This window comes from Thermobia domestica, chromosome 14 (assembly GCF_964235325.1).
Source record: "Thermobia domestica chromosome 14, izTheDome1.hap1.1, whole genome shotgun sequence".
Classification (NCBI taxonomy): domain Eukaryota; kingdom Metazoa; phylum Arthropoda; class Insecta; order Zygentoma; family Lepismatidae; genus Thermobia; species Thermobia domestica.
In genome coordinates this window covers 50,604,461-50,617,765 of record NC_137467.1, presented here as the reverse complement: position 1 = coordinate 50,617,765, position 13,305 = coordinate 50,604,461, and the positions used below count along the sequence as shown (strand labels likewise).

Below are 13,305 nucleotides of genomic sequence, written 5' to 3'. Positions count from 1 at the left end.
ACAGTTGTTTGAGGCACTTGAAGCTCTTTGCTCTCTCCTTGTTGACTTTTGTGGGCCGCGTTGAAAACTGGTTCGAACCCTTTCGACACCTGCTTCTCAGAAGTGGACGGCCTACCGGACGATTTTTTTTTTTTTTTTTTTTTTTTTTACAAATGTATCCCGTTCTGTTGAATTTGTCATACCACTTACGTATGGAGTTCTTTGATGGTGGATCTTTATGAAATTTTGTGCGGAACTCGCGTTGAACACTAACTACAGACCGATAAACATGAAACTGTAAAACTCAAAATGCTCTGTCTGTACCACAGGCAGCCATCTTGGAACTAATCACTCTGCCACCTAGCGGATAAATTTTAAACTACTACGTTCGTTCCAAACAAAACATGAGAATAATATTGAAAGTATTTCCATAGAGATTTCATTGTTGATAGAGTATTATCACTTATAAAACGTTTCCTTATCGTTCACGGCATTTTGAATCACGCTATATGTTCTTAGAGAGACAAATCTTTTTCATAAGTAGCAGTATCGACTTACTGAAAGAAAATTTCTTGCAGTAGTTTTGGCAATAGGATTTAAGTACTTTACTCATTGGTTTACGCCAATATCTTATTTCCGGTGCTATGTAGTATGATGCCATATAATTTTATAATAATAAGGTAATTAAACAATTAATTTTTGTTAATTGTAGTGTACAGGATCTCCGAGAAGTAGGGATTAATGAGTTTTTTTTTTTAAATTTAGATTTAGTCCTGGAAATGTTTCTTCCACGTTTCTCGATCTTCTTTAGCTTCCTCTTTCAATTCCCAATATTTTTCTTCTTTTCTCAAATCATCGATCAGTTGTGTCCTCCTCATTCCTCGCTTTTCTTCCATCTTTTCTTCTATGGTGGTATGAAGAAGACAATTTCTTCGCAAGGCGCGTCCAATCCAATTGGCTTTCATACGAAGGATATTAGCTAAACGCATCCTTTTCTCTCCTACCCGTTTTAAAATATCTTCGTTTCTTACTCTCTCTCTTTGTCCATTTTTATCGTATTCATCTTTCTTTAACAACACATTTAGGAGCTCTCTTAACACTTTTCCTCTATCGTCCCTAATATCCAAGTCTCTGAATTATACAGTCCAATCTATCTATCTATCTTTATAAATAAACATGAAAGTGACCATGTTTTTTGACTCAATAACTCTTGAACCAGTTTACTGATCTCGATCAAATTTTCAACATAGATGAGATTTGGGGCTGGAAAGGTATTTGTTATTTCACTTTGACTGTATATCATAGGGGAGAGGGAGATATATATATATATAAAGATGATCGAAAATGACGGATATTAGTGCCGAAATCATATTTTTTGAGGGTCGCTGAGATGAACAGTGACACTTCGGATGCCGTTTAAATCCAAATTCAGCGCTGCAACTTGCGAGAGATTGAAGTTGTTTCAGCAGACTTTTTAGAAAAGATATTATTTGCAATGTACGAAACGCTATTTTTGCGCCACAGAATATCATTATTATCGATTTTCTCGAAAAGCACGCCCGAGATTTTAACCCTCTCGAAGCGGTATTTTGTTCAAATTGATACAATCGATTGATCTGTGAATCGATACAAGCGGTATATGTCTGATCATTCGATAACGTTATAGTTAACGAAACTTTAAAGTGTAAGAGTTAATAGTATGTTTGGGCTGTTATTTCATTGAGATGGTGTACTTATAATGCACCACTATTATTATTATTATTATTATTATTATTATTATTATTATTATTATTATTATTATTATTATTATTATTATTATTATTATTATTATTATTATTATTATTATTATTATTATTATTATTAGCTTTATGAAACAACCCCTTTTGTAGATTTTCTCGAAAACCATGAATGAGGATTTACTGACCGTCTCCATTTTTTTTTTAACTTTATGAGAAATTGCTACATACCTCCTCTTTGTAAACATATTGTTTTTCGTTTAAAACTAATAATGTAGAATGCTATTCTTACATAGGTTTGTGCGGGGATATAACGGCTCAGTGGTAGAACACTTAATTCTGGTGCATAGGGTCCCTGGTTCGATCCCAGACCAAGTAAGTTTGTAGTGAACAACATGATGTCAGAAAGGGCGCCAATCTTGGGGTGGCAGTAGGGGCCAGGGCCCCCCAAAGCTTATGTAGGCCCCCTATTGTATTTATGAATATACAATATTTGGCATAATTTGAATACAATTTTTCTTAAAATCCTCATATACCTGTATATACCTTCTGCATCTGAATGCCCCCTCCCCCTGCAAATTTACAGAAAAATCGGCACCCTTGCGTGTCAGTGGGTTTTCTCGGCGTACTCGCTTCCTTCCACATTGTCATTTCACCAATTCTTCCATCATCATTCAGTTGCTTTGATCATCCGTCTCCATCAACCAAAAGGCCATAAACATGGGACGTTGAATTGGAAGATTTTTTTTAGGTAGTTTTCTTAATTAAGAAACAGCTTTGCTGCACTTAGTTAATTGATTCCCTTACGTCATTCGCATGAGCTAAGCAGAAAAAGTATCATGATATGATTTACACACACACACACATTAGAAAAGACTTGAACTTATTTTTACTGCAAATATAGCTTTCGTTTGATTGAAATTATGGTAAACGGTTGCAGAGAACTTTCTGCTGAAATTCGGTAAAAGGAGTTATTAATCTAGTGATAAAGTAAAATCTATAGGTTTGCGTTAAAACCTACGATATAAATTTAAATACGTGGAGAAACTCTCACCATAGTAACGTATATTTAATCCCCAATTTTTTGTTCTTAGAGTTGGACATGCAATTGTCATAGTGCCTTGCCATCTTTCGCAAGTCAGTTACAAAATTAAGGCTTTTCACTGAGGTGATCCGTGCTACTTTTGAATTTTAGTGAGTGTTTTAAGTTACACCCTTGCGTACCAGTGAAATCCATGTAGATGTCATGAAAAGGTATACCTTATTAAAGCTCGTATTAATCCTGGAGGTGATGAAATTTGTTAGTGGTTGCAAGGGCAAGACTTAGTTCTACTATTTCTGCATAGGTGACAGAACCTTACTGACAGAAAAGAAAAAAAAATAGTTGTCTCAGTAGATTGCAAGTCTAAGGGAGCATGCAATTACAACACACATGTGTTTGTTTTGACCAGTGTAACCACCGTTAGTACCTTCGTACTAGATCTAGCGCCTTTTATAACATTTTAGTGTTCTAGTATGTTCACCAAGAAATCTAGTACTTTTCTCCTATTCATCTTTTTCTCATAAATACATTTAGAAGAGAAAAAGGAATCTCATGAAAATTTGGCAATGTACGAAAATCTCACTGTTCCTGGTTCACTTTTTTCTACCTATTTATTTTTTTTCCCCACAGTGGTATTTACAAGAGCGGAAGTGAAACACGGGTACCGTCCGATCGCCTCCTCCAACTAATAAATAACCACAGTAAACAATATTACATATTTGGATGATCCGTTTAAACAGTAGACTATTAAGGAATTAAAACTCGATTTTCTCAATAAGCAGATTTTATATTTCTTGTTTTCTCCCGGTATCCTCTATATTTGTCATACTTGTGTTACTGTAGAAGTTTTACAGTGAGTTCTAATTCGAGAATTAAGCATGGGTTCCGCCAGAATTTTTAGCTTGAGGGTGTGAAGTCAAAATTGGGAGGGTGTAAGTGGTTTGCAACGTTTGTATCGAATTTTAACTGTAAAAAATTAAATTTTTCGTTCTTTCAGGAAAGTGGGGGGTCACTTCCCCACCCACAGGGGAGAGTAGCCGCCGGAAACCTTCTTATAAGATAGTAATATCATAAAATGTCACAAATAAGGTGAAACGGGAGCAGATAAAATTTCAGTACTTTTTCCCTAGATCTAGTAGGCTACTTTCTTTCTGCATAGGTTAGTACGAAATATTTTTTTTGGGTGGTCACACTGGTTTTGACGGTAAACAATTTGCAACTTCGAGATCTATTTCAAAATCGGAAAAGCAAAATCTTTGTCTTTTATCTCCGGTCAGTGTTGCCAACCTGAAGTAGCATAAAATCCCGTCAAAACGTCAAAATTTCCATTTTTCAGTCCAAATGTTTTGCAATGTAACTGTTCTTTTTTCTTTTCAGTAATGTGGATAATCTCCTCACGCGCCCACAACAACTATGCCCTATATAGCGCTCTAGACAGTTTTTTAACAGTAAATGGAAACCTGGTATTACAGCACGCACATAGGAAAATGACTGAAACGCAATGGGTTAATAATATCAAAATGTAGCAAGTAAGGCAGATAGTATCTATAAAACCTTTATATGGAGTAATAATTTCATAAAGTGTGTAAATTAGGAAACTCAAAAATTCTGACACCATACAATTCTTCTTTCTATACTTTCTTTTCCCCTACGAGGGATGGACAATTTTTATGATATGCTTCCATCTTGCTCGGTTTCAAACATTATCTTCTATTAACACCATTTCTTCAAGTCCATAGTTACGCAATCTGTTCATTTTCTTTTCGGTCTTCCTTTTAATCTTCTGCTTTCTACTTTTATCTTCTTCCTCATTGTCTTTTTAACACCATTATGATGATGAATCACTATAATCTTTACTATTGTACTTTCCTTGCTTTATATTCTTTTGTTTTTGATCTTATCTAACCTGGTAACACCACATATCCATTTGAGCATTCTCTTCTGCCCCCGTGAATCCCCAAGTTTCAGCTCTGTACAACATTTTGAATCTTGCAACGTTCTTGTAGTGTCTTCTTGTTAGCTTGACACTTGTACTTTTATCACGAAGAATATAGAGGTCTTCTTCCAGTTAATTTATCTCACATTAATTTTGTGCTCTACTTGCGCATCTAAACTTTAATCTTTATCCATAGTGGAACCTAGTTATTCAAATGTACTTACTTTCTTTAGATCCTATTTTTACATCTTACAGCCCTTTCTCTAGTCTTTCGAAGTTCATATACTTATTCAGTTTTCTTCCTATTGATTTTTAATCCGGTGTCCTCCACACATTTAACTATTCACTGTTCATATATAAGAAAGTGTCATATGCAAATAACGTACACTGAGATGATGCGTCTTTAATACCTTCAGATAGGACACCCATAACTAAGTTTGATACATAGTCTTAAGGAAGATCCTCGATGGAATTTGACTCTGACAGGTATTCTTGTAGCCCACGCACAAAGCATTTGTCCACCACAAAGCTCACTTGGTGCGAGCTGGGATCGAACCAAGAACCACATGCACCAGAGGTGAACGCTCTACCACTGAGCCATCGTGGCCCCTCCAGATCTCATGAAACGGTAGTCTATTATATTCCTTTTCCAGGTCGATAAATACTACATGATGTTCTTTATTCTTCTTTTGATATTTTGCTATAATGTATCTAATTGCAAAAATCGTATCTGTTATTTCTCGATCTGATATGAATCCATTAAAAATTGGAATTATTATAAATTCTCCAGTAAATATCTCTTGCATCCAACAGATTTACTGTGTCATCGCCAAGGCATTTTCATACTTACAAAAATTTTAAAAAATGCGGAATGCTTAAAAAAACAACAATAGGAAAATAACAATGAAAATGTCATTGTGAAGTGTTCCATTGCAATAGAATTTTAAGATATTTTGTAGACTAACTGTTTCGTTGTTTCTGTTTTTCAGAATCGAAGGACTCCTAGATGAAAATAACGAACTCCCGGATAGATTCTTGGAAGAAGTATATACGTGGACATTGGAGTGTGAGTATTATTTTATCACTATGCCTACGTTATTAAATATATTATGTCGTTAGTAAAAATAATAGATATGAAACGTTAGTGGAATAACGCCACATTTTTACAGTAAAAGTTATGGACAGCTGTTTTGGAAAATATTACAACACCAATAACATGATTGCCCAGAAGATAAGACGAGACATAATTTTCGTGACGAGATACCCGGCGATACAGAACTCTTCGAATTAAAACATACATTTTTGGAGACGATACAGCATTTCACTAAACGTTTACGAGGTTAGACAGCTCCAAACTTTTTATCTTATAGGCAAATCTTATCCAAGAAAGGAGAAGAAAGACAGCTCCAACTCTTTATCTTGTAGGCAATCTTATCCAAGAAAGGAGAGAATAGACATTTCCAACTCTTTATCTTGTAGGCAATCTTATCCAAGAAAGGAGAAAATAGACAGTTCCAACTCTTTATCTTGTAGGCAATCTTATCCAAGTAAGGAGAGGATAGACAATTCCAACTCTTTATCTTGTGGGCATTTTATCCAAGAAAGGAGAAGATAGACAGTTCCAGCTCTTTATCTTGTAGGCAATCTTATCCAAGAAAGGAGAGAATAGACAGTTCCAACTCTTTATCTTGTAGGCAATCTTATCCAAGAAAGGAGAGAATAGACAGTTCCAACTCTTTATCTTGTAGACAATCTTATCCAAGAAGGAGACGATAGACAGTTCCAACTCTTTACCTTGTAGACAATCTTATCCAAGAAAGGAGAGGATAGACAGTTCCAACTCTTTATCTTATAGGCAATCCTATCCAAGAAAGGAGAGGATAGACAGTTTCCACTCTTTATCTTGTAGGTAATCTTATCCAGGAAAGAAATCAAGTGCAATTTATACCAGAAATCCGTTACCTACTAGAGTTGTCACGAGGTGATATAAGAAATAAATTCTTCGTCTCATGTTGTACATTTTGTAGAAGACTCGCCTGCGTCTCGATTCTGGAAATAGTTCTTTTTCGTCTCATCTTCTAAATTTATGTAAAAAAGTTTATGCTCAAATTATTTCTTAATTTCATCTAGAGGTTACTTTCTGCAAACACGAGAGGTCCACGAAGGCTGTTATATAACAACATATAATTCATATTTATTATTGGAGTAAATTGTATTGACTTGCGTTTCTTTAAACGCTGATAAATGCTCTTCATTGTGTTTGTAAAATCTTTTTAATTACTTATACATTTTGTGCTATGAACCATGCAACACTAAAACAGTGTGTGAGATCTAATACTTGGATGCGTTGTGTTTCTTACGAAACTCAAGAAATTTCTAATTTCACGGGCAAAAGTATTACTTAGCTATATATAAATGAGTACAATTTCAAAATTGTAAAATACTCTAACCTTGATAAACCAGCATGGCATGAAATCTCCACGCGCTGCAATCAGAGCCTGTAGACGTTGTGATATCAAATCTAGCAGACGTTGAATGTTTTCTTGAGAAAACACCTGTCATCTTGTATTTATAGTCCACATTATATCACCATTATATGCTCACGGAACGTGAAGAACAAGATCTCTACCAGCCCATAATTAATAAGACATTCCACAAATGTTCGATGGGCGAAATGTCAGTCGAGCATACAGGCCAGGGAAGCAGAGATCGTTCTTCTAAGAAGGTTTGCATATTTAGGACAATGTGGCCTAACGTTGTTATGCTGAAACATGGAGTCTGAAGTAAAGATAAGTCTCCAGCCTCTAGAACTTGCTGTAGAAAATTACATGTAATATAGCGGTCACTGACAATGTTGACCTCAATACGTAGCAGACGGGAACACATGTTGTAGCATGGTACCCCACGTCATCGCATCTGTCATTTGATCTCTAGACATACAACAATGCACGCTGATAGGTTACACTCAGCACCACAGCACCTAATGCATTACAGCCATGACTATAGCATAAGTTGAAGTATGAGTAAGTCGGAAAAACAGGCTTGTCTCCAGCTCACCATATTAGAAACGGTGTTCAGGTACAAATTGTATCTGGAGTCAATCGAGATTCTCAATCAATGGGAACTGAAGCAAAGATATGCGTGCCACCAGTTCAGAGGTCAGCAAACGCCATCGAGACATCTGTACCCCTTATCATGTCCACAGTCGTGTGCATTCGACATTATATGGTTCATAATGTCACACGGATGAGATATGATTCATCCGATGGTCTGATCTTACGCTCTTGCTACGTGGACTACTATTCGATCATCTCTACGTATGGTTCTCTTGTGTCCGTTGCTTCCATACACGTATCACTGTGGAACCAGAATGTCCTGTTAGTGGACCTATTTGGCGATACAAGAAACCATCTTCTCGTACTCCGACTATGCGACTTATTCGAATGTATGAGCATTGATTTGACGTTGATTCAAGGCGAGACAGCCTCAACACTTATTCCGTGAAAATCTCTAATTAGCACATGTAATTTTTGAAAGTCGGGAAAGTACCTAACCTGTTTCCCTGGGTACGCTCTTTCACTTAATTGCTCCTTAAACCACTATCCCACAGTGTTGAGTGCATGGAACCAAGCGCATTGTACACCCATGCATGCGTCATCCCACTAAAAGTGGAATTGTTCGTACGCCGTAATGTGAGGTAGATACCTATCACTGTTCCTTCTAAGTGTTGTAATTTGCACAAAAGAGAGTATATATAGTTCAGGTAGAAATAGTACCGGAATATCACATGAAATTCACGCTATGTCATGGAACGTTTCACGTGATATTTTATAAGCAATTCGCCTCAAAAAGTACATATGCTTAATAGAGATTTTCACGAAATAAGATTTGAGACTCTCTCGTTTTGAATACAAGTCTTGAAAATGACGTTACGTCTCGCAAAGTCCATAGTATTCTATTGGAAGAGCTCAGTTTTTATCTCGAATTTCATCACAAAAGTTAAGTCTCGTCTTGTGTCTTGGGCAGCTCTAGTACTTAAATTCAATGATGGATAATGGAGGCAAATCTGAAATTACTCTAACGACTTAGTTTATATTTCACAAATCTATGTTTCTTTATTAATCTGTTTACATTGTCTAAGTTCATTTCTCTCAGAAAAGTTCAGAAGTAGTAGTATAGCAGTAGGGTTGTATTGATCAAAAAGGGATCGGGAGACTCTTCATATTATAAATATTTCACTAAAATGCTACAGTATGAGATATGTCACCTTTCTTGTATATACAGGGTGGGCCATTTTAATTAATCCACGGAAATATCTGAAAAATGATAAAACATAGAAGAAATTTTTGAAGTACACGTTATATATTGCTAAGGGGGAAAACCAATTCCGCCAAAAGTACCCCTCTCCGCCCCCCGTAAATGGGGTAACGGGGGGTAACTTTGAAATGTCAAATGGGAACATGGGTCGAGTAATACCTCGTTCGAAAGGTCTTGGAAAAGTAAGTAACGCTGTACCAAAAGATGTTTCATATTGTGCACCGGTTTCAAAATGGCCGCCATAATATGGTTCGGAAACTCCAGTACCCGTAGTATGAAAACCATGGAAGGTAAATGAATGGAACAAAATTGAAATACGTAAATATCATAGGGCATATCGAATGATGTGATCCCAGTGGCCTCCCTGAAGGGGTCTTGTGGGCTAACTTCAAAATTTCAATGTCTGACCGGACAACGGTTCGGGCGTACGCTTGACCTACCCAATGCTGTTTGGAAGGCAGACTTCATGCATAGAGAATTGGTGCACTAAGTTAACGCGGATGGCCACAGTTACATTTTGATTAACTATTAGCATTCATGTCATATTGTGAGCTTGAGGGACGAAACGGTGTGTACGTATATCCCCGAAATGCTTTCTGAATAACCAGCACGCATTGCATAAAAGTTTCTCCTTTTTTAGTCACTACAGCGTCATCCTTACAAACAAATGTTTCAACCACACCATACCTATTTGTAAGGTTAGCCTTAATTTACGAATTAAAGTAGAGTTCTCGTTTGAACTTTCACTATACTTTCCACCCCACTCACATACAGAGCGCAGGGAGAGATTATTTTGCAGGACTTGGATTTCTCTCTATACATTATGGCAATTTTACTCTAATATTTTTATCTCTGTTGTATTATTCTCGAGCCTTGGAACGCCTCCGTGGTTTTCCTACTTAATTTTCGTTATTTTCATTTATGTCTAACCGTATTCATACCATGGGCACTAGACGTTTTCTTAGACACGGTCACCATGTCTTTGCGATCATTTTGAAAACGGTGTCTCATGTCGAAAATTTTCTTACAGAAGCTGTTTGATATTAATTTGTCTATGTAACGTGATGTTACTCGCTTCAAGCTGCTATTTGAAATTTTCAAGTTGGCCCCGGATACCTTTCAGTTGGTCCTTGGAGTCACCCCGACAACACCTCTCGATGTGCCTTACGTCAGTTAGCTACTCCAGTTTTTCTTTTGTTGATTTATCTCCAATCGCTTTCATACTACGGGTACTAAACCTTTTCTCTGACACGGATACTATGTTTCGGAGACCTTTTGAGAACACTGCCATTTCACATCAATCGTTTTCTCCTGCAATATGTTAGATTTTGCAAGATTTATCGAACGAGGTACCACTCGACTCTTGTTACTATTTGAAATTTTGGAGTTAGCCCCCAAGATCCCTTTAGGGAGGCCACTGGGATCACGGGGACCACACCGTTCGATATGCCCTACGATATTTACGTATTTCAATTTTGTTCCATTCATTTACCTTCCATGGTTTTCACACTACGGGTACTGGAGTTTCCGAACCATATTATGGCGGCCATTTTGAAACCGGTGCACAATATGAAACATCTTTTGGTACAGCGTTACTTAGTTTTCCAAGACCTTTCGAACGAGGTATTACTCGACCCGTGTTCCCATTTGACATTTCAAAGTTACCCCCCGTTACCCCATTTAGGGGGGGCGAGGAGGGGTACTTTTGGCGGAATTGGGTTTCCCCCTTAGCAATATATAACGTGTACTTGAAATATTTCTTCTATGTTTTATCATTTTTCAGATATTTCCGTGGATTAATTAAAATGGCCCACCCTGTATATATATATATATATATATATATATATATATATATATATATATATATATAAATGAATGACTAACACCAGATTTGGTGTTCTTTTTGAACGTTTTTCCTCGCAAGTAGATCAAGTGAGTTTGTTCACTTTCTAATACTTCATAACAAATCAGCGTTTTGGCAAAATGTTATATCTTTCCTGAAATAATCTATAAGTAATAGCATTCCTTGGTTTTATTTAAAAGCTAGCAAACAAAGAACACATAGACAGATGAACCAATTTTGTGTTTATTTTGTAAATATTTCACGACCAACCGTATAGTGTACCATAAATAATTTTTCATGTAGAAGTCTAGGTGGAGAGCTTTCTGGTGGAATGCAGTGTAAATTTACTAGTTAATTTTTGACTAATTTCTCAAAATGGGTTTTAGAAGTACCATAGAAGTTAATATTACATTAAAAACTCAAAATATCCCGTAATTTACTTTTCTCAGGAAAGACCAGGAAGGAAAGATTCTTAAGTTTTCAGAAGAGATTTTGATGCTTTCCTTCATATTTCATTTGATAATGTAATTCTCGATATAACTTATAAATACTGAAACACTTAAATCGATTAAGTGAGCGGCTAAAAAACTGTCTTAAATACCTGAATGTAGTGGACTATTTACGATTTTTTCGGATGGGCTGGGGGGAACTTTGCTAACTTTGTTACTGGAAATGTGAAAATTCTGCAAGATATTTCATTTACTTTAATATAGTAAATAAAATTTTGGGAGGGAGGATGATTTACGCCACTGCCTGAATGTAACCTTTGACAAACATCTTATCAGAAACTTTACACACAATGAGAAGGTAATTATCCCCGCCGTCTGAATATTTTACGAAACGATAAATTCCCACACGTGGACTCAATACTGAGCTTCTGATGCTTAAAAGTCTTTCTACGCCCAGTAATTACATACGGTCGTGCTCGCGGCAAGTGAACTTTGTGGTGGACAAACACCGTGTGCGTGGGTTTCCTCGGGATTTTCCCTTTCCTCTCACTTTCTTCATTCCACCATTTCATTCATATCTCATCATCACCGTCCCCTTTAGCCTAGACGGCATAACGTGAGATCTAAAACTCAAAGATTTCATTTCATTTCTTTTTCTTTCTTTCTTTTTTTTTAAACATACGGTCGTCTCATTTGGTTATCAACAGCTTCGCTTTTGGTTATCAACAGTGGAGTCTCGTTAATTCGAACAGAAGTCCATTTCCCTTGAAAACTGTATTGAAAACAATAGTAAAACATCGTGGATAAATCTAACTTTTGAACCTATGTTTTGGACAATTCGAAGTAAATACAGTTGAAATTTTTAATGTTGGACAGATGTAAACAGAGAAATACAGTTTTAACGTGTTTTCAGTTATTCAGATGCAGCCATAGGGAAGAGTAATACAAAAAAGAAATAGAAAATCTATGTAATGGTGAAGGTGAAGATGAGTTGGGGAAGAAATAAAGATAGAAAACGTGTGCCAATCTCATCTTGTTACAGAATTGGTTGAAAATTTAAGATGAATTATTGATAAAGTCAACCAAATGTTATTAATATCGTATTCCACGCAATACATGAAATTCAAGATTTATTGACCGTACAAAAACAATCAAATTTAAGCAAATGAGGTTTACGACCTCTTAAAAGTGAGAACAGAATATTCAAATTGTTACTGGTGTTTAATTGTTTGGGCTATTCAATGTACCGGTATGTTGTAGTGTTGTACGTAAATATATTTTTCATTGTGCACTTAGAAAAATAGTTTGAATTATGTGGAGTCAATGTCGTTTGTTAGTTTGCGGTATTCGATCACGCAAATAATAAGCTGCTTTAAAGGTAAAGTCTACACCATATGAATATGTTCTTGATGCACAGTACTTTGGTTTGTTTGTTGTTATATATGTGAAAATGAATGTTGTTGGATAATTCGAAGTTTTTTTCATGTCCCCTTAGACTTCGAATTAAAAAAGAGTCCACTGTATTAGTGCCTCAAAGTTATCGAACGCTATGCCTTACCTGGTATCATCTCAAATAATCGGCACCAAAATATCAACCCAATAACATCGACATACACTTTATGGACGGTACATTACATCGATGACGCTTAGCATCAATCAATGGTACATTTAATCGACAACCAAGACATTGACTGGCAAATCATCGGCAGCCAAATCATCGTCTAGCAAGCCAACGACAGCCAAATCGTCGACAGTCAAGTCATCGATAATCAAATCATTGACAGCCAAATCTTTAACAGCCAAATCATCGACAAGCAATGCATTGACAGGCAAATAATCAATGGTACTTAATATCGACGGTACAGACAACGAAAACAATAAAATCCAAATCATCGACTACCAAATCTTCGACAGCCAAATCATCGACAACTAAATCAGTGACTGCCAAATCAGCAACGGTACCTAACATCGACGGTACATTTAATAGACAATCAAAATACCGA

The 13,305-nt window shown here is 36.3% G+C and overlaps 1 protein-coding gene across 1 annotated transcript in view; it reads left to right on the top strand.

Moving 5' to 3' along the window:
* The window catches only part of LOC145669822 (uncharacterized), a 382,300-nt gene that overhangs the window by 81,374 nt on the left and 287,621 nt on the right, over positions 1–13,305 (top strand). The window contains exon 5 of the mRNA XM_081738166.1: positions 5,683–5,759. Coding sequence (XP_081594292.1) covers positions 5,683–5,759 — 77 coding nt within the window. The remainder of the gene's footprint in view (positions 1–5,682; positions 5,760–13,305) is intronic.